This window comes from Cavia porcellus, unplaced genomic scaffold (assembly GCF_034190915.1).
Source record: "Cavia porcellus strain 051 isolate PalLab524CR breed Dunkin Hartley unplaced genomic scaffold, mCavPor4.1 scaffold_25, whole genome shotgun sequence".
Taxonomy (NCBI): domain Eukaryota; kingdom Metazoa; phylum Chordata; class Mammalia; order Rodentia; family Caviidae; genus Cavia; species Cavia porcellus.
Genome location: NW_026947508.1, coordinates 14,947,930 through 14,975,060, shown reverse-complemented (window position 1 = coordinate 14,975,060; position 27,131 = coordinate 14,947,930). Strand labels below are relative to the sequence as shown.

The following is a 27,131-nucleotide window of genomic DNA, read 5'->3' as shown; positions in this document are numbered from 1 at the left end:
AGAATTAGACTTGGGGTCTGTTTTTTTTATAAGGCCACTTTTGATCTCTGGTTTTTTTGCCCTTGGTTTCCTCTCAGTCTCAATTACAAAATACTGAGGAGGCAGTTTTTACTAAAATATCAAGTGAGCTATGTGGAGCAAAAGTTATCTTCTGTCACTTTTTAATATCTGGGGCTTCATGGGTAACAAATTTGTCCTTAAGAATAATTTGTCCTTCTACTGAACCAGGAACTATGGACATGTTTCACCAGTGCCTCTCATAAATGATTTAAGAAGGCAGCGGAGTTTCCATCTTTTTCTTGATAAACAGTTGACAATTTAAAATAACTCGAAAGCTTAGCTTTCATCCTACCTAGACTTTCCAAAGTGCACACCTAAAAATGTTTCCTACTTAATCTCCCATCTGGCTGTTTGGCCAGCAGGCGACTTGGATAGGAACTCCTCCAGCTCCTTTGGGAACTGGTTGTTCCCCTATCTTCTGACCATCTAAAATTAACAATATGATATCCATCCCCAAATATAGTGACAGCTTGCAATGCTGCTTGTTTTTCAATAGAAGTCAATGTTTGAATTAAGAGTAACATCGTATCCTGACATTTTCATGAAGGAGCCCAAGTAATCATGACTATAAAAGAATAAAAACCTATTGCTGGACATTGGCACATGTCTCTTGGTCTCTTCAACCTTGCCCTTCCTTCCAGCCATCACATCTCAATGAAAGAGTCATTGGAAAAAAAGTTTACTCAATTAAACTGTCACACATTTGTTTTAATTATGCCTAAAAGCCCAGTTCCCCTCCTAGGGAGAGATAATTTAGCCCTTTGAAATACTGTAATATATATATATATATATATGCACACACACACACATAGGTAATCAAAATGATGCTGAGGCTGGTTTTACAAATACCATAGATACTGTTGTTTATGTACAATAACTTGGGAGTCTTTAATTGATCAAAATAATGTGTTAATTGTTGTAATCTGGCTCTCATAAGTCATCAAAAGAACCAGTAGATTGTAATTGATATTCCAGTCCCCTGAAAAAGAAAAAGAAACCCATCATCCCTTGCCCTCTTGCCTTTGGAAATTTCTACTGAGAAAGCTGTTACACCTTTGCCCTTTGTTGTAGTCAGGGGATTGTAAGGAAAACAAGACAATACAGGACACATGATTTATAGTATTATTTATAATGGTCACCCAAGGAGTCAAATACAAAGAAAGTGCAGGAAATCTGTCCACATACTAAAGACCGTAAAGATCCAGCCAAGGGCCTCAATCCCATGGCAATAACCTGTATGAGTTCAGCTGAAAACCTAGAGCCCGTGACAATGCCCCCCAAGAGTCCAACTGGAGGCCAAGAGCTCACAACAATGACTCATGCAAGTCTATTTCTGCCTGTGCTGGGAAAGCCCAAAGGTCTATGGTAGAAGCTGGAAGTTTTATGCCAGTGGGGTGAAGGGTCTGTGCCAGTAGGTTAAGGGTTCTGCACTGGAGCCAAGAGGTGATGCTCAAAACAAGGACCAGGGCTTCCCCCCAAAAACACCACAGCCACTCTCAGCAACAATAAGGACCTGAGCTCTTCCAATGATGAGAACAGCTGAGTACATATCAGGAAGCCAGCATGACAAACTTCTCCTGGAGATTAAACAGCATACATCTTGCCCTCTGAAGCTAGGAAGCAATGCTCAAAGTAAGAACCAAAGCTCCCCCAAAGTGAACCACAGCCATTCTCAGTGACAAGGTCCAAGCTCCTCCAGTGATAACAGCTGAATTCATATCAGGGAAGCCAGCATGACAAGCTCCTCCAGAGGAGCCAACATCTCCAAAAGAGCCAACAGCTGCAAATAACACTCACTTAGGAGAACCCACAACACTACTCTTCCTCTCCAGGTCTCCTTTTCTATGCTGGCAACTTTCCTCAGGTGGGCCATCTATACTCAGCACCATGCTGATCCAGGTCACCAGTTTTTAATCCATCACAACCTTATAAGTACTTTGGCATTTCTTTCCAATACTTTCTATCTACTGTTTTTGTTCTTAATTTTTGGCAATTTGACTGTGACATGTAAAAGAGATGTTCTTTTCTGGTTGTGTCTTTTTGGGATTCTAAATTCCTCTATTATTAGAGTATCCATCTCAACCCAAGAAATTGGGAAATTTTTTATTATAACTTTAGTGAGTAGGTTTTCTATGACATTAGCCTGTATTTCTTCACCCCCTTTAAATATGGTCATTTACAGTCATCCAAGACCTTATGAGTAATCTGCTCATTGTTTCTTGTTCTTTTTTCTTTATTACTGACTGAACATCCTAGTACATCTGCCTTGTCTTCAGATCCTAATGTTCTTTCTTCTGATTCATCTTTCCTATTGCTGAGAGTTTCAATTGAGCTTTCCATTTTACTAAATAAAGTTTTCATTTCCAGGATTTCTGGCTGAAGTGGTCTTCATATCCTACATTGTCTTCACTTATTTATTTAGCTGTTTATTAATTTCTTCTTTGAGATCATTGACCATTTCGGTAATTGATTCATTTGTTTACTTATTTGTTTCTTCTTTAATCTCATTGATCATGTTAACTATCAGTTTTTCAAAATGATCTGTATGGAATTTCATCCACTTCAGTATCTGTGGTATCAGCTTTTGGGGAGTTCTGAATTCTTGGAAGATTCTCTTTGTTTTGTTTTCTTGCAATTATTGTGTTTTTGTGTTGAGATTTGCATATCAGTTGACATGGCTTTTCTCTACCACCGTCTTTAGTAAATGGCTTTCTTTGTAACATTCCCTGGACTTTGAGTATGTCTCCATATGAAAGTACCCATTCAATCTGTTCTGTGTAGTAGGTTCATCTCCTAGTACTTTTTTGATAGGAGAAAATAGCTACCAGTAGCATCAACAAGTAAAAATCAAAGCACAAATTAATGTATAATTAAGAGCTTTTTCAAAAAGACCTCTATTATTTTGCTAAACCAGGAAAAAACAATAGTAATATACAATAGGCCACAGAAAAATGAGCATTAATGATATTCAGATTAATATTAGTTATATATAGTATACAGAGACTAGCAGAGAAGTATGAGAGAATGCACAAAAGAAGAAGTAAAGAATGGAAGTGAGAAAAGAGGTAGTGAGATTGAATTCAGTTATGGTACTAACAGTAAAACAAAATTAGATAACCCTGTGGAGCAATCATTGATGTGGAAAAACATGACAAAGCAACACAGAACACAAGAGAAGCAAAGACAGAAACCAAAACACAATGTACCCATGCTCAAATCCAAAAAAATAAAAAAACTCAGCAAAGGAAACAAAATAAAAAATAAATACTAGGAATAATACACCTCCTTGTGGAGGTGTTCTTAATGGGAGCAATTAGTGAACGCTGCTTCATGTAAGCACAGATGTGAAAAGTTTTGTTCTTTAAAGTCCGGAGTTCTAATTTCTCTGTCCACATAGGACAACTGTTCAGGATATTACATGCTGAACTGAAACTCTCAGTAGTCACAGGGGAGTGCTAAGGCACGGCTGTCAGTGGCAGGGCTCCATCTACATCAGTATCTCAGTGACTCTGCGTGTGTGTGTGTGTGTGTGTGTGTGTGTGTGTGTGTGTGCCTGGAATGAAGGTGCAGACAGATTTGGAGAGGTCCGGCAAACCCCTTACTTACCTGTGGAATGTTCTAGATTGTGGTCCCACTCCCAGGGATCTACAGTTCGTGCTCACATAGGTTGCTCAGTGGCTGTGCTGCAGTATATTTTAAGTATCTCTGAGTCTGTTGGGAACACAGATTCTGTGCTGTTGATTAAGCTGTGTATCCCAGAGTAGCTACCTGTCGTCTACCATAACCAGGGGCCTCTAACAGTCTCAGGATGATGGTGGGAAGCTCACAGTGCTTCCTTGGATTATCTCAGGCCCCCACACTCCCCCTGGGGCCCCTGGACAGTGCCTCCAGGGCTGCTTCTCTTCCCCCAGGTTCCTATTCATGATGCAGCCAACTTCCTTCTCAGCTCGTGGTTCCAGTGGCACCCAGGGCCCAGCAGCACACTTCTTACTAACACACAGGTCAAAACAGAAATCTCAAGAGGAATTTTGAAATATTTAGTAATAAATGAAAATGAAAATGAAACATCAAAGTTTGTGAAATACAGGCTGGGGGTGTAGCTCAGTGGTAGAGTACTTGCCTAACATGTATGAGGCCCTGGGTTCAAACCCCACTGATTAAAAGAAATTGGGGGATGCAGTGAAAAAAGGGAGAAGAATGAGAGGTCATGCAGAAAAGACAATTACTCTTACTTAAGTTGCAGAGATTCTCACATGCCTGTGTCTTTCATTCTTGGACCTGGCCAAAAAAAAAAAAAAAAAATCTCTACTAGAACTTTGTAAGTCTTTCCACATTCTACAGGGATGCCCCACACCCTGCAGGGACGAAGGCTGCACAGAGAGGCCAAGATCAATAATGAAGCAGACAGGCCCAGTCCAGACAATTATCATCAGGTTATGTCCTTTTTATCCGGTCCATTCAAGTCAAAATTAAGCTTAACTGGTACATTGGTACAGGCAGTGATTTTCTGGGTAGTATCCCCAAAGGACAGGAAACAGAAGCCAAAATTGACAAATGGCATCAACATCAAACTGAAAAGCTTCTGCAGAATAAAAGAAACAACAGAGTGAAAAGCCAACCTACTGAGTGGAAGAAAATATTTGAAATATTTGCCAGTTAGTCATCCAACAGAGGGGTAATAGCAAGAATATTTGGAGAACTCAAATAAAACTTAATAAAATAAAAAGCAAGTAATCCAATGAAAAAATATACGAATGACTTGAACAGATACTTCTTGAAAGAACTACAAAGGGTCAATAAATATAAGGAAAAATGCTCAGTATCGTTAGGCATCAGGGAAAAGCAATTCAAATTCACAGTGAGATATTATCTCACCCCAGTTAGAATAGCATCAGCAAAAACAAGGAAAAAAAAAAAGAATGTCAGCAAATATTGACCAAGATGTGGGAAAAAGAAACTCTTGTACACTGTTGGCAGGAAATGTAAATTAGTGTGGCCACTATGGAAAAAGAGTGTGGTTTTTTCTTCAAAAACTGAACATAGAATAACTGATCCATATGACCTGATTATCCTACTCCTGAATATGTATCCAAAGGAAATGTACTCATCCATTTGTACTGTGGCATTGTTCACAATAGCTATGTACCTCTGTTTCAATTAACAGACAAATGAACAAAGAAAAAAATGTGTATGGATTATTTTTCCATAATGGAAAATGAAATCTTGTCATTTGCAGCAAAATGGATGGAACTGGAGGACGTCATGACAGGCACAGTAAGCTCTCCTCCAAAAATAAATATACGTTCTGTCTCCTATGTGGAAACTAAAAAAAAGTCAACTTATAGTAAAATGGTGAGTGCTAGGGACTGCAAAAATTTTTGGAAATGAGTTGACAGAATAGAAGAAAGGTGTAAGGTTTAGGAGATGAGCCCTAAATCATGATCAGTGCACACTGTGTACCAGCACGGGAATAGCACAGTGAGCTCACCAGGGTCTACAATACAAAAAAGGTTTCCTTTCAAATCTATATGAGGAAAACTACAACACCTTGATTAAAGAAAGCAAAGAACTAAATGCATGGGGAGATATCCTGTGTTCATTGATAGAAAGTCCCAGTCAGCTTTAGGATATCAGTTATTCCCAACTTGACTTATAGATCCAAAACAATCGAATCGAAATCCCTGCAATTTCTTATGCAGATATTGACAAGCTGATTCTAAGGTTTATGTGAAAAGGCAAAAAAAAAAAAAAAAAAAACCAACACCCCAGAATATCCAACATCTTATTGAGGAACAAAGTTTGAGGGCCGGCATTACCTGACTTAAAGATAGTATAAAATTATAGTCCTCAATATAATACAGTATTGGCAAAAGAATAGACAAATAGATCAATGGAGCAAAACAGAAAATTCAGAAATAAACCCCCAAAAACTATACTCAGCTGATCATCAACACAGGAACAAGAACAATTCAATGCAGAAACAAATCTTTTTTAACAAATGGTAGTGAATACCTAGACAGGTACATGAAAAACCTTATACTGCACAAAACTAGCTCAAAATGAGTGATAATCCAAAACGTAAATCATGAGCTATAAAATTCCTAAAAGATCACATAGGAAGAAATCTAGATGGCTGTTGGGAGCAGGAGCCAGGGGTCCGGCAGTGAACGGGTGTGGGAAACCACACACTGAAGCTGGACCTCAATCAGTTCCTCATCCTACAGTGACCTCAGCATTCTAGACAAAGCATCGCGCTGATATTAACCTGGGAAAAGCTCCATAACATAAACAATAGAAGTTTCTCATGGGCCCAAGAACATGTTTACCTCCTGGGCTGCACAACATAGAAGTTTCTCACGGGCCCAGGAGCATGTTTACCTTTGCTGTGTGCACAAGAAAGTGTCCTGAAGTGACTTGTACTGCTCTTTGTTTTGAAACATTATAAAAACTCTATAGTCCTTCAATAAATCGCCTTTTGCCTCCTGAGCAACTGGTCTCCCTGTGTCTTCAGTCTCTCGCCTGACTCCTTCCCCGCGCTGGCCGCGGCACCTGGCACTTGGCGCCCAACGTGGGGCGTAGAATATAAGCATTCGGAGCGTTTTTCCAGTGAAAGGAAAATTGAGAGTTCCGAAAAGACCGCTGCTACAGACGACCCGGGTAAGTAAAAAGTAAAAGTAACAGGGAGTGGCATATACACAGGGATTGAGAATGGGTAACTCCCCGTCATCAGAACGGGAACTTTTTGAACAAGTTATTTCCTCTTTGTTAAAGAGTAGGGGCATTCCTGTAGCTAAGCTTCAAATTCATCGGTTTGTTGATTTTGTGCATCAGGTTTGCCCCTGGTTTCCCAAACAGGGAACGGTTAATGTTGAGACTTAAAAAACAGTAGGAGAAAAGATTAAAGATTATTATTGTGCTTGGGGTCCTGAGAAGGTTCCTATAGATGTGTTTCCGATTTGGACTCTAATTAAGGACTGTTTAAAAGGGGACTCTGAGTCTAATAAATAGAAAAAAAAAACTCAAAAAAGTTTTATAAAAAAACCAAATCTTCAGAAAATGTGGCATCCTCCTTATAACCCCCACCCCCGCCCTCTGCTCTGCCAACGCTCTCTGAGCCACCCTGTTGCAAGCAGCCCGGTTAGCTCAGTCGGTAAAGCATGGGACTCTTAATCTCAGGCATGGCTACGTTCGCGGTGGAATACTCTGCCGGTTTGTTTCCACCTGGTGGTTTTGGTACGTGTGTGCGTGATGCCGGCTTGTGAGTTGTGTTCTAAAATGTAAACTTTTTGTGTTTGTCTGTGTCTTCCCTGTTTGTTGTTATTATTCTCTTTTTCTCCAGGATAAGATGGGACAGACAACTTCATCTCCTCTCTCCCTTACCTTAGACCATTGGCCCGAGGTTTGAGAGTGAGCTCACAATCTTTCTCTCCAGGTTAAAAAGGACATGATTAATGATGGTACTCCTAAAAAAAAAAAAAAAAGCCCTCTCCTTGGTTGCCTGTTTAAACTTGTTACTAACTTAGGGGCTTGTTGCCCATTTCTGTTGCAGGATCCATATGGCTTATTAGATCCAAGGTTCATAATAAGAAAAATTATTTCCTTTAGCTCACCAAACTGTGTGCAAGAAACAACCTTTGTTTGTTTGTGTCTTTAATGTTGTGGCGCCTTGTTTAATATGTAAGTCTTCAACTGATTGCTTACAACCTTGGCATGCCTTTTAAAAAGAGTATTTTTCTTTCTAATTAAAATGTAAACATGTGCACATATATGTGTATATGTATGGTTTTTAAAAATCATATCAACTTTACTAAGTAAAAACCAGGTCATGCTGTAATTGAGCCAATAAAAAGGTTATAGTTTTTTTAAAAAACAAAACAAAACAAAACAAAACAAAACAGCATTTTAATATGGTAAAAAGACATAAAATAATTAAATATGATTTAGACTACTAAAAGGTGACTTCAAGGGTTTTGTTGTGAGTTTTAATGTTGTCTAAAAAGCGAGAAAAAAGATAATTGACTGGTGATAGTAAAAAGGAGGGACAAAAAAAGTGATTCGTCTTCAAGTAAAATGTCTGGCTGTGCCAGAATATAAAAAAAGATAAAACTTAGAGGTATATTATAAGTTATAAAAAGCTCAAAATGATATAAATTTTATTTGTCTTGGTTATAGTACTAAAAACAGCAGGTTTTACGTTATCAATATGGTATAACACAGCAGCAGGCACGAGAAATTGTTAAAAACTGTCCCTCATGTGCGCCTCTCCTTCCAGTACCGCATTTTAGAGTCAACCCTCGAGGACTCCGTCCAAATGACATCTGGCAGATGGATGTCACTCATTATCCTTTTTTTGGGTCATTAAAATACCTACACGTCACCATAGACACCTTTTCTCATTACATGCTTGTCTCACCTATGACTGGAGAAACTGCCGCCCATGTAATACAACACCGACTATATTGTTTCTCTATCCTGGGCATTCCTTGATCCATTAAAACTGATAATGGCCCAGCATATGTTAGTAAACCCTTTGCCAAATTCTGTCAGACTTTCCATATTAAACATGTTACTGGATTACCTTATAATCCTCAAAGACAAAAAATTGTTAAACGTGCTAATCTCTCACTAAAAAACACATTAAAAAAATTAAAAAGGGGGAGATGGTATAAGTATTCTCCCAAAACCCTTCTTAACCATGCTCTTTACGTTCTTAATTTTTTAACTTTTGATGCTTCCAATAGATCTGTAGCTGAGAGACATTGGTCTCCTGATTTGCCCTCCAAGCCAATGGTTTATTGGAAAGACCCGTTAACTAATCTATTACATGGCCCTGACCCAGTATTGATATGGGGAAGAGGGTATGTTTGTGTTTTTCCCACAGACGCTGATACACCCAGGTGGATCCCAGAACGCTGTGTACGACATGCCCAAGAGCAAGATAAAAAAATTGAGCAGGACGATGCTTCGACTAACTATGATCTCGAGGATGAGAACAACGACCAGAAGGCCTCCTGCGACAAGAGATGAAACTCTTCTGTTTTTGGCTCAACTGTTAAGCATTATTTGGGTTTTTCATACATTTTGTATGCCTGTGTGGGCAGATAATTATTGGGCATTTGTACCTAATCCTCCTTTGTTGCACCCTATGTAATGGGGCGACAACGATGATGTTACTGTTTATGTAAATAATACTCGTGTCTTAAGTTTTCCTTCTTCCACTCATATACAACCTATCTCTATTGTATATAATTATATTAGAATGTCTGCTTCATTACCCCTATGTTTTTCTAAAACAAATAAGAATTGTACATTAATAGAAAGATATTCTGATTGGGATGGAAACTTTACTAATGGAATGCACTGGGGAGTAGATATGATGTATGTATTTCGCAACAGTAGTAAAACTAGATTGAGAAAAGGTAATCCTCCTGAGCATATTCCAGAGTGTAGACAAAAATATCCAAGCAAAAGTGTATATAGACCCTCATAGCGTTTGTGCCATCATAATTATACTATATGTTACAAAGATCTATGTGATTGGAGTGATTACAGAGAAACAACCTACAGGCCCCGAAATTTATTATATGGAATATGGACAAAAAATAACATCACCTTTTTTACCATGCTGTGGAAGTTGGTTACAGCACTTGATTATATTGCTGTTGCAAAGAAAAAAGTTATATGGCAACATATAGGGACACAGGATGCTATTTCTGTTAATGGCACAGTAAAAAATGTAACTATCATAGCTTGTGTTTCTAAACCCTATGGTGTTATAAGTGGAAAACTTACTATAAATAAGAACAATAAATCTTATGAAATTACTTGTAAAGATTGCATCTTATCCAATTGTGTTAATGCTTCACGAAACCACTCATCCATATTACTGGTCTCCCTGTGTCTTCAGTCTCTCGCCTGACTCCTTCCCCGCGCTGGCCGCGGCACCTGGCAGATGGCCTTGTGTTTGACAATGACCTTTCAGAGACCTCATTAACGTGAATAACTGCTCTAAAAAGACACTGTCAAGAGAATCAGAAGACAAGCCACATACTGGGAGAAAAATACTTTCAAAAGCATATCTTAATAAAGAACTAATATCTAAAATATTCTGGGTCTTTTATGGTCCTGTATAAATTTTACAATTGCTTTTTTTCCCCTTTCTTTGAAAAAAGTACTTGGTATTTTGATAAGTATTTAATATATGCTGCCAGTTTCTGGCACAGAATTTTATGAGCAACAGGGGGACTAGGAAAATCTTGATTTGTAGCTTCATCAGTGATAGGATCATCCGACCCAGAGCTTCTAAATTCCTTGGAATTTCCTGAGTGAGAAAAACATCTTTGGTGTTAATGAGACAGCTCTTGGGGGTTTCCACAGTAGAGACTGGACACCTGATAGACCACACCATGATTATAAACTTGGGTCATTCTCACCCCTCACTCTCCAGAGAGGGGACAGAAAGACTGAAAATGGATCGGATCATTGCCTTCGTGATGAGTCTCCATAAAATCCCTGTGCTCTGAGGACGTGAGAGCTCCCAGCCTGGTGAATGAATACACACACAGGATGGGTATCACATTCGAACTGCATGGGGATTGAAGCTTACCCACTCAGAACCCTGCTAGATGTCACCCTTGCATGTAACTCTTCCTGTCTCTTTTATGACATACCTTATTAATTACTGGTAAAAGAAAAGTGTCCTCTAGTTCATGAGCTGCTCTACCAAGCCAATGGGACCAAAGAAGAGATTTATAGAACTCAGATGTATAACCAGCAGGTCAGAAGTACAGGACACAGCCTGGGCCTTGTGGTGAGCATACAAAGTGGAGCAGTCTCAAGGACTAAACTCTTAACCTATGGGACCTACTGCTACCTAGTAAATTAAGTCAGAATTGAGTCGAGTCTGGGGACACTCAGCTGCAGTTCTCTACAGAATCACTTGAGGTGGGGAATGAACCCACCCACATCCGCTGACAGATATGCTGTGCTGATAGATGTGTGAGCAAAGAAATATATTTGGACTGTTTTTCTTTCTTTTTTGAAGTTGAGAATCTTTGTATATTTTCATGGGCTAGAATAAGATAATTCAATATGTGTATATAATGTGTAATGAGCAAATCAGGACAATAAACACATTCATTTCCTCAAATAATTATTTTTATGTGTTAGGAGCTTTCATATTTTCCTAGATAGTTTAAAATACACTGATGGATTTTTGTAACCAATAACTATTTACTGTGCTACACAAAAAACACAAAAAACGAAAACCAGAAATAATTCCACATCTTTGTTTGGTGCCCCTTATCTAACTTTTTTCTGTTTCCTCTCACCCTTTGTATTCCTCATCTCTAGGTTTTATTTCATTCTGTTCTTCTGAGATTGACATTTTGGTTTCTACAAATGAGCAGGAACGTAAGGTACTTGTCTTTCTGTGCCTCGTTTGTTTCACTAACATAATTACTTCCAGCTCCATCTACGTTGCTACAAATGAGAGAATTTTGTTCTTCTTTTTTTTTTTTTTTCGTCTTTTTCGTTTTTATCGGTACCAGGGATCGAACTCACGACTGCCTGCTTGCAAGGCAGGCACTTATGCTGCAGAGCTAAATCCCCAGCCCAGAATTTTGTTCTTTTTAATGGCTGAAAACTGTTTCATAGTGTATATAAAATGATTTTCTTATCTATTTATCCACTAAGGGATACTTTGGTTGATTCTGTATCTTGGCTATTGTTAGTAGTGCCACAATAAACATGGGACTGCAGGTATCTCTTTGATATAAAAATTTCACTTCCTTCGAATATATACCTAGTAGTGGAATTCCTGGGAAGTATGGTAGCTCTGCTTTTAGATTTTTAAGGCATCGCTCTATTGTTTTCTACAAGGGCTGCCCTGAGTAACATTCCTACCCATACTGTGTCAGTTTCTCTTTCTCTGCATCCTCACAGAATTTGTCTTTTTTGGTAATCATCACTGAACTAGGGGGAAATGATGTCTCATTGTGGTTTTGTTTGCACAATGGGACCCTGGTAATTAGACATCCCGATCATTTTCATAGAGTTCTTGGCCATCTGTGTGTCTCTTTCTGTAGAGGATCTATTCTTGAGCCTAATTCAAATGTATTATTTGGGGGCTTGATGTTTAGTGTTTTTAGTTTCTTACATGTTCCCTATAACAATACCTTGCTGGATGTATTTCTTTGAACTCTTTTGATTGTTTCCTTTGTTTGCAGAAGCTTCTTGGTTTGATGTAATTCCATTTGTCTGATTTTTCTTTTGTTGCCCTTGCCTCTGGGGTCCTGTCCAAAGATTCTTTGCCTACACTAATGTCTTGAAGGGATCCCTATGTTTTATTACGGTAATTTCATGATTTTGGGTATTCCGTTTAGTAGTGCTTTGTTTCATTTTTTAGTTGATGTTTGTGTATGATGAGAAAGGATCCAGTTTCATTCTTTGGTATGTGTATGTTCATTGTACCATTTATTGAAGAGTCTGTCCTTTCTCTAATGTGTGTTATTAACACCTTTATAAAAAATAAATTGGCTCTATTATACGTAGGTTGACTTTGGATTCTCAGTTCTGCTCCACCAATCTGTGGGTTTATGCCCAAATTATACTGTTTTGATTGCTATGGTTTTGTAGTATGATTTAAACTCAGGTACTGTGATACTCCTAGACTTGGTTTTATTTTTCTCAGGATTGCTATGGCTATTCTGGCTCTTTTATGGTACCATATAAATTTTAGAATTGCTTTTTTTGTCTTTCTGTGAAGAAATTCTTGGTATTTTGATAGATATCGAGTTGAATGTATTGAATCAATTACTTAGAAGGGTACAATAACTTTAACAATATTAGTTATTCTGATCCATAAACATGGAATATCTTTTTTTTTATGTCTTTTATAATTCCTTATCAATGCTTTATGATTTTCATTTTAGAGATCTTTCACTTTTTTGGTTAAAGTTATTCCTACATTTTGTAGTTATTGTGAAGATTGCTTTCTTTTTCAATAAGTTCATTGGGCCAATGTCCTCTTAGGGGTGTTGATTTTGTATCCTGAAGCTTTACTGATAAGGTCATCAATTCTAGTAGATTTTTCTCTATAAAATAATGTCACTCATTGGATTTTGCATCAAGACAGACTAAGTGCACCCCAGAAAGCACAGGTACACAGAAACAGGGGCAGTAAAGAAAGCCAAATGTGGAAGATGGACTGAAGGAGAAACCTACCAGATCCACTCCAGAAATGAGGAATACAGACTGCTTTACCGACAGGTTTGGCAGACAGGGGATCTTGGGAGAGGGCCTAATTCCCTGAAAGAGGAAACTGGCCCTTTCAGAGGAAAGGCCACTGAAATGGGCTCCTAACCATCCTGTTGTCCCCACTGGTAAGAGGAACACAATGCTCAAGAAATCTGCGGACCTGGGCACCAGAGAAAGTGAGAACCAGAGGGCGGAGTCTGAGAAGGTACCAACTGATCCTTGAGAAAGTTGAAAATAAGCACCCAGTCCTGATTAAGGACCTAGATTAAGGCACTGAGGGAAGCCAAGGCACTGGGGGCTGCCGAGGCAGTGACTGTGAACAGCAAGACCCCAGTAGAGAAAATTAAATACAGTGGCCCAAGAATAAGCATTCACTCATTTTTCTCCCAAACACCAGGACAGTTGTAGCTGTGAGTTATTCTCCTCAAAGTACTGATCACCCACCACCAATACCTGCACAGGGGTCGCCATTACCCCCAGAGGAAGGCTGCCAAACACAGGGGCACCATCACATTTGCAGAAGAGTGCTGATTTGTCAATAGCAAAGAAAGAAGCACCATGGGTAAGTGCACTGGAGACTGGCACCTTAGCCAGAGGGTGAACTGGAATGTGCGTGTCAGAAAGCTTGTGAAGGTTGCTGGGCATGGTGCTGCCCACCTGTAATCCCAGGACTCAGGAGGCTGAGACAAGAGGATCACCGTGAGTTGGAGGGAAGCCTGGGCTTCACAGTGAGCTGAAGGCTATCCTGAACTATAACAGCAAGACACTTGTCAGGAAAGAGAGTAGGGAGGGCATGTGAAGGGGAAACACAGAAGCAGACACAGAGTTTGGTGTGCAGGGAAGACAGTGGAGATCAACAGTGCAAATATAAGCAGAAACCTAGATGCTGCATCCTCAGCTCTGCAAGTTAGTTGAGGGGGTCTGATCCTAGGACATAGGCGAAAGTCTCTGGTTAGTCACATCCACAGCACATCTGCAGTGGGGAAGAGGGTATAGTGGTCCATCTGGATCACCAAGCCTCTATACTCATAACTGAATAGATCGTGAAGGAGGACTAGCCTGGAGACCAACTGGAGCTGGTTGTAGATGGACAGATGAGAAAAAGAAACATCTTGTGGTCACAGGAACACCCTACGGAGAAAATGAAACCGGCACAGAAATCTGTTCAAACCTCCCTTATAGGTCAAAAATTCCCCTCTTGACACAGAACAAACATTACTGGTTGAATGCAGATTGTAATATATAAATAGGATTGTGAGCACTCTTTAGTGTTTGGCAATTGCATGAATTTGTTCTTTCTCTTCTTTTTTTCCTCTTTCTTACCATTTATCTATTCATCTTTCCTCTTTTTCTTTTCCCCTTTCATCTACCATATATTGGGGAGAATTATAAGAAACGACTTCAAAAACCTGTGCTCCAATAAATTAGATGACTTAAAGATATGGACAGATTTCTAGACACATATAAATTACCAAAACTGAACAAATAAGATATAAAAATATGGACCAGTTCATTGATATACAATCAAATTGAGGCAATAATTTAAAAAATCTACCAATTAAGAAAAGACAAAGATCCAATGGATTCATCACTAAATTCTGCAAGAACTTCAGGCAAAATCTATGCCAACACCCTCCAAATCTTCAATTAATTTAGGGAGAAGGCACACTGCCAAACTCATACCTGGAAGCTAGTGTTACCTTGACACCAAAACCAGATTAGGAATGGATAAAAAAGAAAGCAATAGGCCAATCTCTGCAGTGAATATAGTTGCAAATTTTTCCACTAGATACTTGCAGACAAAATACAACAAATTGAGAAGAACACACATTATGACCAAGCTGGTTTCATGCCAGAAATGAAAGGGTGGTTCACAAACATGAATCAATAAATATAATATGTCACATAAACAGTCAAAGACAAAAATCACATGATCATATCAAGAGAAGCAGAAAAAGCCTTTGACAAAATCCAGCATCCATTCATGATAAAAGGAAAACTGGGGAAAATAGATCTAAAAATACCTTATCTCAATCTGATAAAAAAAAACATTATGACAAACCGACTGCCAATATCATATTAAATTGGGAAAAAGGAAAGGTTTTCCTCTAAAATCAGGATATCCACTCTTATCACTCTTGTTCAATTTAGTATTCAAAACTTTAGCCAGAGCCAATCAAGAGAGAGAACAAAATAAAAGGAAGAAGTTAAGCTATCTCTATTTGTCAATGACATGATACCTTTATTCAGGAGACCCCAAAATTTCCACCAAAAAACTCATAGACCTAATAAGCAAATTTTGCTAAATGACAGTCTATAATATTACATGTAAAAATCAATAGCATTCTTATACACCCATGAGAAAGAAATGAGGAAGGCAATACCATTTTGAAAAATCCCAAATACTTAGGAATAAACCCAACCAAGGAAGTGACAGACCTCTATAATTAAAAATATAATATATTGAAAAAGAAGACTAAGGAGGACATTTAAAAAATGGAAAGACATGCCCTGTTCCTGAATAGGAAGACAGAACTATTAAATAACATTGTCAGAATAAAGAGACTATCCAAACTGATGCACAGGTTTCATAAACTCCCAATCAAAATGCTAACCACATTCTTCACAGAACTAGAAAAACAGTACTCAAATTTATATGAAGCCAGAAGAGATCCGGAAGAGCAAAAACAATCCTGGACAAGAAGAGGAAAGTAGGAGGCATCACAATCCCTGACTTCAACTTATAGTACAAAGCTATAGTGATAAAAACAGCATGGTACTTGCACAAAAATAAATACATAGATAAATGGAACATAAAAGAGGATGCAGAAAAAGCCTTGAGCACATTCATCCATCTGATCTTTGACAAAAGAATCAAAAATATGTGCTAGAGAAGAGATAACCTCAACAATGGTGTTGGGAAAACTGGTCATGCACATACAGAAGACTGAATCTAGATTCTATCTCTCCCCATGTACTAAAATAAAATAAAAATGGATCGAAGACCTAGAGATCAAAAGAGAAACACTTAGTCTGATGAAAGATAAAACCGGTAAAACTCTTAAAGACATAGAGGTAGGCTAGGACAGAACCCCAATTGCACAAGAAATCACAAAGAGTCAACAAGAAAGATCACAGCAAGTTAAAAAGCTTCTGCAAAGCAGAAGAAACAGCCAGCAAAATGAAGATACTCAGCCTACAGAGTATCTGTAATTTTTTTCCAGCTGTTCCACAGAGGACTAATATCCAGGATATATATAAGAACTCAAAATATTAGACCTCTCAACATAAAAGAATCAGTCAAAAGATGGGCAATTGAAATGAAAATGCTTCTTAAAAATAAATACGAATGTTCAGTAAGTACATGAAAAAATGTTCAGTATCTTTGGCCATTAGAGAAACTCAAATGCAAACAACACTGAATTTCCATCTTACTCCAGAAAGAATGGTTTCACCAAGAAGTCAACAAAACTCCTAGTGCTGGTGAAGCTGCAGAGGAAAAGAACCCTTCTACACTGCTGTTGAGAATATAAATTAGTGCAAGCATTACAGAAATCAGTATGCAGATTCCCCAAAACACTAAAAATAGACATTCCATTTAACTCAGCTATTTCCCTCCTGGGTATCTTCCTGAAAAGATTAATGATACCATATTTCTGAAGTACTGCACATGAAGCACAATTAATAATAGAATGTTGGCAGTGGCCTAAAGGCCCATCATAGATAAATCAATAAAGAAAATATAGTGTGTATACATACAATGGAATAGTACTCAGCCATAGAGAGAGATAATTTTGGGTCATTTGAAGGAGAATGAATGCATCTTGAGACTATAACGCTATGTGAAATAAATTAGTCACAAAAGATTAAATATACCATGGCTTCTCTTATATGAGAAACCCCAAATATAAAATAATTTAAAGCACAAAATAAAAACCTAGAATAGAGATGTGAAGAGGATCTAGAGATGGTGAAAGAGGGAAGAATAGAGGAGAGAAGGAGAACTCTAAAGGATTAAGATTATGTATATGTACCAATGACCCATGATAAATGGGTCATTATGTAGTATAAATATGTATCAATAAACATACACTAGTAAAAATGATGTCACCTTTGTACATGCATAGTTTGGCATCTGCTTTTCTATTCTGGATGCCTTTATTTATTTTTCTTATCTAATTGACCTTGTTAGTACTTAAAATATTAAACAAAAGTGGTACAAGTGAGTATCCTTGTCTTACCACAGATTTTAAAAACAAAAAAAAATACTTTCTGGTTTACCACATTCAACTTGATATTGACTGTGGGTTTTTCATACATTTTCTTTATATTTTGAGGCATGATTCTTCTATCCCTAAATAACTGAGAATTTTTATGATGAATGGACGTTGAATCTTTTCACGTGTTTTTTGTTTACAGTATTTTGAGATGACCGTACAATTTTTGGTTTTATCCTGTTGATATGATAGATTTAGAAATGTAAAATCCTCCTTGTACCACTAAGATGAATCCCACTTAACCACAGGGGTGATTGTTTGGTCTCCCATTGGATTTAATTTACTAGATTTTTGTTGAAAACATTTGCATCTGTATTCATCAGGGAACATTCTGGATTTTTTCTACTTCACATAGTCTTCCTCAGTACAGTGCAAGTAGAGACTTTGTTTTGTTCACTGATAAGCCTGAGATTAGACATCGGATGAAGAGGATGATCACGAGACAAAATCATAGACTTTGAGTGTCTCCCCCGCCCCCCCCCCCCCCGATTCTGAGAAGAATAAAACCTAGAGGAATTGCCTGACATTACCAAAGTCTTTGAGTGTTGAAGCCCCACAAAGCCTGGACCTGGTACCAACGTTTGCACCAAGATATGTGCAAAGGGAAGACGGTCCTTTGTAATGTGATAACAAGCGCTCCAAAGGCTGGGGTGTTCACCAGAAGGTGTTGGTCGCCCTGGGGGATGAGACCTCTGAACTTAGTTTATAATTAAAATGAGGGATTGGAATCCATACCAAGGAGAATAGGGGAATGCACAGAGATCTTTGGAGGCTGTGCTAACTGGATTTAAAGCTTTTTTTTTTTTTTTTAACTAGGAATTGAACTCAGAACCTTGTGCTTGCAAACAGGCACTTATGCCACTGAACTATATACCCAGCCCTTAAAAGCTATTTTTTATAAAACAAAACTCAGGCTTCTCATTTGAACCTACAGATACCCAGTAAGTAATTAAAAGTGGAAAAAGTCTTGACTTTCATTTTGTGTCTGTCTCCTCTATTTTCTTAAAACTTTGCATCAGATCTTTGGTCAGCTTCTTATATAATCATATCCAGCATTTATGGAATGTCTAAGAGGTGACAATTCAGGATGGATTACCTTTAAATGTATGTAACCTACCCCACCCCTTTTAAAACTCAGAACACCAAGATAAGAGATTTATTGGGACATTCAGCTCTCAACAAGTACCCACAAATCTCGAGTCATTGCCCCAAACTTCTTTTTTTTTTTTTAATTTTATTTAAGAGGAAAAAGAGAAAAACACAAAACAAAACAAAGCGGTATAAGGGTACACGTAATACAGAACTACAAAAAAAAAAAAACCATAACAGTAAGAAATCACCTGTTAATAAATTACATATTATCATCTTGGAAATAGTTGCTCAAATCACAGTATCAAAGAATACAAAGTGGACATTCAACCCAAACTTCTAATCACCTTGAGTTTCAGGAGCGCTTCCTCAAAACAGACTATCCCGAGCAGAAACAGAGATAAGATTAATCAGTAAGAACTTCTCCAGCCGTCTTCCAAGTCCTGAACTGAGATAATGATCACCATTCTCTGTCCCACTCAATTCTGTATAAGCTGGTCTCACTCTTATTCTTTTTATTGGTGTTGTGCTCCATCAAGCTGAGGTCTCTTCCCCATTAGTTCTTACTTTCTGCCTAATAAATCAGCCTGCGCCTTTCACAGATGCATCCTGAAATACTTTTCCATGTTCAGAGCCTATCCAGGGTGAGCTGAGGTCACCATCTCCTCTTTGGGGGAGCTACTCAGACACTGTCCAGTGACAGTGAGGATAAGGTCCATCAACTGAGTAGCGTACGGAATAGAAGTTGATTGTGTCAGTTTCTGGACTCAGATCCAAGGCGTCTGCACGCTTAGGCTTTCTGAGAGCTGAGACCTTGTTCTGTGCCTGTCTCCTACTTTCTAGTGATTTCTGCCACTATGGATCACCTTGTCTTGTGGAAACATCACCCTGGTCAGTGCCTTTGTCTTTGCATGATATTCACCCTCTCTGATGCCTCCTACTCCGCATTTTCTCTTTGAGTTTGTTGTTTGAGAAAGAATTTTACTCTGTAGTCCACACTGGACTGGCACGCCCTGTCCCACCCAGGCTGACCTCAGACTCGTGACCCCCTTACCTCAGTCTCCAGAGTACTGAACTTGCACTTCTATGTCTGGCTCAATTTCCCATTTTTAAAGACACTAGTCATTCAGGGCTAGGGACAGTCCTGATAGCTTCATCTTAACTCAGTCACACCTGTAAAAGTCCTGTTTGAGGGAAGGCCACGTGACAAGTTACCAGGACTAAAACACAGTTCAACCACTAACATAGGCAAATCACTTCATGCAAATCCCTAAAAGGTGCAAGAAATTAACCTAGTTGTCCAGACCCTCTCCCCAAATACTGGACTCCAGAGGCAGGCAGAACAGCAGAAGTGAGGCTTTAACACTGTCAGTCTCTCACGCTTGGCTGTCTGATCTGACAGGCACACACAAATTGAGAAGCTGTGTGCTTTTTTGTTCCAGCTTGCAAGAATCCCTCTCCCCACCTCCCATGGCCTGGGGTCTGGGTCCACAGTCTTCTCTGGCCAAAGCTTGTTCCTTCCTTTTCCCCTCTCCCTCGGTGCCCCTTCCTCCCTCTGTGCACTTTTTGAGGTTGTTTATGACTTTTTGGCTTCTCAGGATCTCAAATCACAAAAACTTATTTGCCTCACAATTATGTCCTAGCTCAGTACCTTATTGATGGTGTGGGCCATTTTACAGCCCGTGTGTCCTGTGTCTACCATTTGACCTGGTTAATTCTATGAATAAGTACTTGTTAAAGTACTTAATGAAATATGGACCTATGAAAATATTTTTCTTTCTTGTAAAAGAAAAGCTTCTTGAATAGCTGTTAGGATAGACTGTGATTCTGAAGTAATTGCCCCTCTGAACTAGGTGTGTCTTAATGTAACAAACGTTCAGTTCTCACTCACACTAGGTCCACTGAGAACAGGAGCACTTCCAGGACAGCCGTGCTCTGAAGTACAACTCAGCACACAGACTGTTTCCAGATCTACCAGAAGGGCTGAGAAAGGCTGAGAGCTACCCGTGGTTTTCCCTGGGCTCAGCCTGGAAGGAACTCTTCATGTAGACACTCACGTTGGAAGCAGGCTCCGGATTGTACACCTGCGAGGGGCTGGACAGGGCTGCAGAGATGAACAGTTCACATGCACCAAAATATTGGCTGCAGGAAGGTCTTAGGATGGCCTTCGGGGTGCGTCTGTCATCCCAGGGAAGCTAAGCCCACAGGCTGCAGAGCAAGAAGAAAGATATTTACTTTGGGAATTAAAACCAGAGTCACTGTGTCTACAAAGCCTGAAGAATAAAAAGCCAAGAGCTTAGGAAAGCATTATCTGGCCGGTTGTCACGCACAGGAGGACTAGTGTTAAGATTAAAGCAGCAGCTGGGAATGTCAGTGACAGTCCCTGGATTTCCCAGAATTGAAAACTCACTTGGGATGACAGAGAAGGACAATGAAGGGGAAGAAACGATTGATTCATTGACTCTTGTTGGAGAAAAAAGAAAACTTCCCATCCAACACCTTTCCTGCTGGACTGCAGGGACCCCAAGGCAGAAGTAAGATACAGTCTGTATCCTCTCCCACCTCTTCTTTGCAGAAGCTTAGAATGTATTTCTCATGAATGAATGTTTGATGGATGGAATGAATGCTTATCACTAAATTCACTTTTTGATTCTCAAATGCCATGCTTAACAGAAGAAAGGAGTGTCCACTAAGCATCCCATGTCCTGTGCAGGGGAGCCCATAGCCTGTGGGACGCATGGTCCTTGTTCACCATGGAACTGGCTGCAGGGAAGTGACTGACTGGTGGTCACACCCAGAGCTGGTTGTGGAAATTTACCATCAAGAGCTAAGCCATGTGAAAGGCTTCAAAATGACCTGAAATTTATTTTGGCGCAGCTCAATGAAGGCAAGTTTTTCCAAAACTCATCTGTGTCCTGCCAGCAGATGAAGGGGGAAAGAACGGGATTGCCCAAGGACACGGGTGTGCTAATCTTTGAATCCACCAACTGGCCCCACTCCAGTTGGCCACCCCTCAGTCATATACTTCACCTCCCCACCCTCCCAGATGGGGTAGCTATTTAAAAGCAGCTGGAATTCAGGAAAATAAGACGGTCACTTGGCAGGATCAACTCAAGCATCCTCTGAGAGGTAAATACCCAGACATGAATGCCCAGTCAAGAGTATTAGAATTTCTGCTCGGATTTGTCCTGTTAAGCAGAACTGTGGATGCCTGTGTATGTGACCTCCATGGTCACTGTATGACTTCATCGCACTTTTGTATGTACAAGAAAGTATGGGTGTGCAAGTATGCTAGTGAGGCTTATGCTTGTGAGCTTTATGAATACAAGGCTGTGTGAATTAGTGGGACACAAGAGCATGTGCACAGAGGCACCCACGCTGAGAATGGGGGTCTATCTGTATGTGTGTGTGTGTATACTTGTAAATGGCATAGGGTTGGACAAGCTTGCAAAAAGAGGGTGCTGCCTTATTTTAGAGGGAAAATATTGGGGATAAGACTACATTAATGAAATTCCCAGAACTTTAATGCAGTGTAGTAATAGGCAAGAAATGCCTAAAGGGGGAGAAGAGGACATGTCCTCTGATCTCAGTTTTTTTTGGAATAAACTTACTTCTACCCTCCTAGGAATCCTTGGGCTGTTGAGGAGTGAGGGAAGCTTGTATCATGTGACATCTCCAGGAATCTGGGGCCTCCATATGTGTGACACCAGTCCACAGAATTGGGAAGAATCAGGAGATGGTGTGAGTGTGTGTCGATTATTGCAGGCCTCTCTGTACACCCTACTGTGTGACAGAGGTGCTCTGGCTAGGTGTGGACTGGATGAAAGGCGTATCTATGTGCTCCAGAGTGGAGCTGGACAGCAGCGTAGGCACCAGAGCAGAAGCTGGGAATAGCTGAGGAAGGGGTCCAGGCCAATGTGTGTGTGCACCTGTCCTCCACAGAGCCCTCAGCATGAAGCTCCTCCTGCTGCTTCTGGTGGTCATGGCCTCTGGTAAGAACAGACCCTGATCTCTGGGCAAAGGGGGAGCAGCCACAGTGGGGTGAGCATCTGACCTCAGTAGTCCTTCCCCCCAGCCCAGCCTTCCCTCCCTGGGAAGAGCAGAGAAGACATTTGGGGAGGGAGAGAGGCAGAGAAGAGGGACCCCCATCTCACCTACAGGTGATTTCCTTCCAGACTTGCCTCAAGCCCACGGACACTTGAAGCAATTCACAGAAATGATCAAGCTCACGACAGGAAAGAATGGACTTACAAGTTATGGCGCCTATGGCTGTCACTGTGGTGTGGGTGGCAAAGGAACTCCCAAGGATGCAACAGATAGGTGAGGCCACCCCCGCCTTCCCTGCCCTCTGCTCATTTCTGGCCCTGCTAAGGCTGGGAGTTGGAAGGACAGATCTGAGACCAAGTGGCTCAAAGGTCCCAGAGGGTCTCTGCTGGTAAAGCAACCAGCATGTTGAAAACTCTGCTCCAGACTATTCCAAATTATTGAGTCTCTGTCCAGATTCATGGGAGAGGGGATGATGGGACACAGGCCTCTTAAAGCTATGAGAAGGCAGCTCTAACAGGATGTCCTCCTACCAGGTGCTGTGTCAGGCATGACTGTTGCTATGACCGTCTGATGAAGCGTGGATGTGGCACGAAATTTCTGAACTACCGGTTTACCCATAAGGGGAGCTCGATCACCTGCAGTGGTAAGAAGGAGCCCTGTGCCCCATCCTGTTTCCTTCCTGCCTGTGCTGATTCCCCCTCCTGTGCCAGGCATTGCACTGGCACCTGAGATAGAGCAACAAAGGAACATTGTCACTGTCTCAAGAAGGTCACGGTTGAGTGGTAGGCAGGAAAACTGAGAGCATGGGGTGGGGAAGGCTGCAGGAGGAAGGAATCGAAAGACAGACTCTTAAAATACCTTTGGCTCAAGGAAGTTCCTCAAAGTGGTGACATCTGTGGTGAGTCCCAGAGGCTGTGCAGAGAGGCAGGGAACAGAAGGGTTGGGGTTTTCCCAGAGAGGGCCTGAAGGGATCAGAGACCATATACTGAGGGGAAGTGTAAGAACCACCAGGCTGTGGGGAGGGACTGGATAAGCCAGACTTTCTGTGCTAGGTATCTGTGGCTTTTGTCTAAAAGCAGCAGGGAGCTATTTAGCAAAGGAGCTATAGGAGTAGACATTCAGTTCAGAAGATTCCTTCTGTCTCAGGATAGATGGGGTCATGTTGAAAGAGAGATCAGTCAGCAAACTTCCACCAAAATGCTGACAAGAGAGAGCAATCATGTGGAATAGAGCACCAGCGGTCAGGAGGGAATGGGTAGGCTGAGTCCAGATGCACTGGAGGAGAATCCACTGCGCTTGGTGATGGCCTGGGTCGGGGGGATGATGGGACAATAGGTAAAGATCATAGGCAGAGGCAGGGACAGGGTGGTTGGGACTCTGACTGGAGAGATTCAGGGGACCCCAGATGCCCCAGGAGCTGCACAGCAGGCAGCTAGATATGGCAACTTGCAGCTCAAGGAGGATCTGGCCTGGGTCACATTCAGAAGTCAATGATAGGGAACACGAGGGAGGTGCTCACCCAGTTTTGACTGAAGGCCTAGGAGAGAGACAGAAGGTTGGGCAGAGAACAGGGAAGAGGACTGAAAGAGAGGTCAAGGGGCCATTGAGGATTAACAATGGCCAGCTGACCAGAGGGGGCCTCGATAAGGAGGACACACAGGGCTCCCTCGCTTGGGGGACCTGAAGGACCCTCAGTGCTCCCACTCAGATGAGAGCGGTTCAGGCAGTGAGTAGGAAGCAGAGACCATGAGCTTGACCACTGTCCGGGGAAAGCCTGACTGAACAGGAGGAGGGAGATTGGTGGCAGTTGAAGCTAAGTCTCGCTGTCCCCAGACAGTGGATCCATGAGTGGGATTTGGAGAAAGCAGGGACTCCTGCCCACAACCTGAGTTCTTTAAGATCACAAATTACTTTTACCATTGCGCCCTCTTCTCAGGGGCCTGTCTCTCCATGGGTTTTAGGTCCCAGGCCACCTAATGCCCAGCTGGTGATGGATGATCTGGCTAATAGGGATGCCTGACTCTCACCTAACGAGAATTCCAGAAGGGGGCAGCACCATGCCTGGGCAGCTTCTCCACCATGTCCCAGCACTGTTCCTCAGCTAGGCCACAAGTGGCTGTATCTCCCTTTCTGCTGTCAGCACGGCCTGGAGCTCAGCCTCAGAGCAAGCTTTCCCACTACGCCCCTGCCTTTTGGAGGGAAGGAATCCACGTTTCTCAGAACACCCCAGCACACTTCTCCTATGGTTCATTGGCCAGAAGTAGAGCACATCCTATCCACAGGCCAATCACTGCCCGGGAGAATGCAGGCCCATGCCTGTCTTTCACCAATCACCATCCATCCCTGGGCTCCTGAGGCCAGCTTGGCCACCTCGACAGGTCTGTTAGCAGAAAAAAGAGAGAGCAGGCCCTGGAAGACCTACAGTAATGGTGGTGCTTGGTGCTGTGTGGCCCAGTTGGCCAGGGGGCCAACCCTGAGAAGACAGAATCTTGCCTCCCATTGGTCAGGACTATCTGAGATAGGCAGTTGTATCAGAAAAGGAACATCCGGGCCCAGGGCTGTGGTTTCTACCTCTACCCCCCAAGCCACAGAATAATGCAGCACCCCCTGGTGATTATATTTTTCTACTTTCAGTAAAGCAGAACTCCTGTCAGAAGCAGCTGTGTGAATGTGATAAAGCTGCTGCCTACTGTTTTGCTGCAAACCTGAAAAGTTATAGCAGAAGGTACCAGTTTTATTACAATGGACTGTGCCGCGGGAAGACCCCGAGTTGCTGAGAGCCACCGTGCTGAATCTTCTTCTCTAAGACCTCTCCTTCTTCCAAGCAAAGGCCCTGGAATAAACAATTCTCTCCCATGGGGGCAAAAAGGAGCCCTCTGGTCTTAGCCAGGAAATGAAATTCAGTGCAGGGAGCAAGTGGGATTGGCCTCTTCCCCTGCTACCACCACCGATTCCTTCCAAGCCCAGCTTCTGGTTTAGCATCAGCAGCTTCACAGCTACACTGGGCGGTGGAGAGGGACTCTCCTTTGAATAAAGTAGTTCATCCACAAACATCATGTATGTATCTTTTTGCGTGTGCGTGTATGTGTGCCGGCTCATTCACAGTCACCCTTTGTGTACACAGTGAATGAGCTCAAAATCCAAGCTCTGAATGCAAGCTGTCTGTGTCCAGTTCTCTCCTGCTCCACAGCCCTAAGCCTTGGTGTTCTCACTAAAACAGAAATAACACTCGTGCCTCCTTTTTTAAGAATTAAAAGGGATAGAAAAGCAAAGCACTGGGTCTGGCCTGTCTTCAGCTGCCTTTCTTATTAAGAGTGAGACCCAGGCATCGCGCTCCCCTTCCCAAGTCACAGTGGCACCTACTGGCCTGTTGGGGAATGGAAGAGGTGTCCAAATCAAAATGGAATCCAGGCCCTTGCCAAATCAACTAAAGGAAGCAGGGGGGGTGTGAAGAAGGGGTCTGGTGATTATGTGCCTGATACAAGGAGCACTCATAGGAGATCCACCAGAACCACGACTCTGCACAAAGGACTGCCCTTGGGCATCCTTGTCAAGCAATGAACTGTGCCCACACTCTTAAAACTACCTGATGGGGATTAGACAAGTTTCTTTAGTCCTTGAGAGACTGATAAAAAACAAAATGGGATCCCCAAATTATAAAGTATGCAAAGAAGGTTCGGGTCCAATAACTAGACCCAGTGGTACTGTGGTCCATTTTCATGCAATTCTTTCTTTTTTTTTTTATCAGCAAGAAAGAAATATTTTTAAACTGCAATTATAACGTTAACATGTAAAGTCCTTTTAACCCTCTATACATTGTTTCTTCCTATTTCGAATCTGCACATGTTTTCACTTATATTAAAGACAAATTGAAAACAGGGGAAAAGCTCACTTAAACGTTTTTCTTATGGCATTTCAGCCATTAGAGGAAAAGATAAATATTTTCCAAATAGTGGATTTGCAATTTACAATTCCATGGCAACCTACACCGCTAACAGTTATCCTTCTTGGAGATGAAAATTTGGTTTAAGTGGCTCTAATTGCGGGAAGTGTTGAAACCATTCTGCTTTTTAAAAAGCACATTTATGTTTTAGTCAAAACCCTGAGCAATAAAAAGAGATTAATGCCTCGCATAAACATTATTTCAATTGCAAAACAGACCAGGAAAAATTACAAAAACTTTTTAAAAATAATTTCTAAAAATGTGTCCAGTCTACACTGATTAGTTAACAAAGCCATCCAGGCCAGGAAAAGAAAGATAACTTCATTATTACAATCAAGGTCATTTGGAGATAGTTTTTTAATTCTAGCCAGTCCTATCTCAAATGTAAATATCTAAGAGTTAACCCCTATATTCATACAAGACTGAGGTAAAAGAGGAAAGGAGGGAAATATCTCCAA

The 27,131-nt window shown here is 41.0% G+C and overlaps 1 protein-coding gene across 1 annotated transcript; it reads left to right on the top strand.

The window, feature by feature from the left end:
* The first annotated feature begins 21,769 nt into the window (after positions 1–21,769).
* On the top strand, positions 21,770–25,776 carry Pla2g2a (phospholipase A2 group IIA). Its single transcript, NM_001173000.1, has 5 exons — positions 21,770–21,812; positions 22,626–22,675; positions 22,859–23,003; positions 23,264–23,373; positions 25,365–25,776. The coding sequence occupies exons 2-5, from the start codon at positions 22,636–22,638 to the stop codon at positions 25,505–25,507; spliced, it is 438 nt and encodes a 145-aa protein (NP_001166471.1). The 5' UTR covers positions 21,770–21,812; positions 22,626–22,635; the 3' UTR covers positions 25,508–25,776.
* Positions 25,777–27,131: the final 1,355 nt, after the last annotated feature.

Excerpts from the sequence above, each read along its gene's own strand:
- Pla2g2a (NM_001173000.1), top strand. The coding sequence starts at position 22,636 with ATGAAGCTCCTCCTGCTGCTTCTGGTGGTCATGGCCTCTG. Across the intron at positions 23,004-23,263 it reads CCCAAGGATGCAACAGATAG|GTGCTGTGTCAGGCATGACT; the intron begins GTGAGGCCACCC and ends TCCTCCTACCAG. Across the intron at positions 23,374-25,364 it reads GAGCTCGATCACCTGCAGTG|TAAAGCAGAACTCCTGTCAG; the intron begins GTAAGAAGGAGC and ends TTCTACTTTCAG.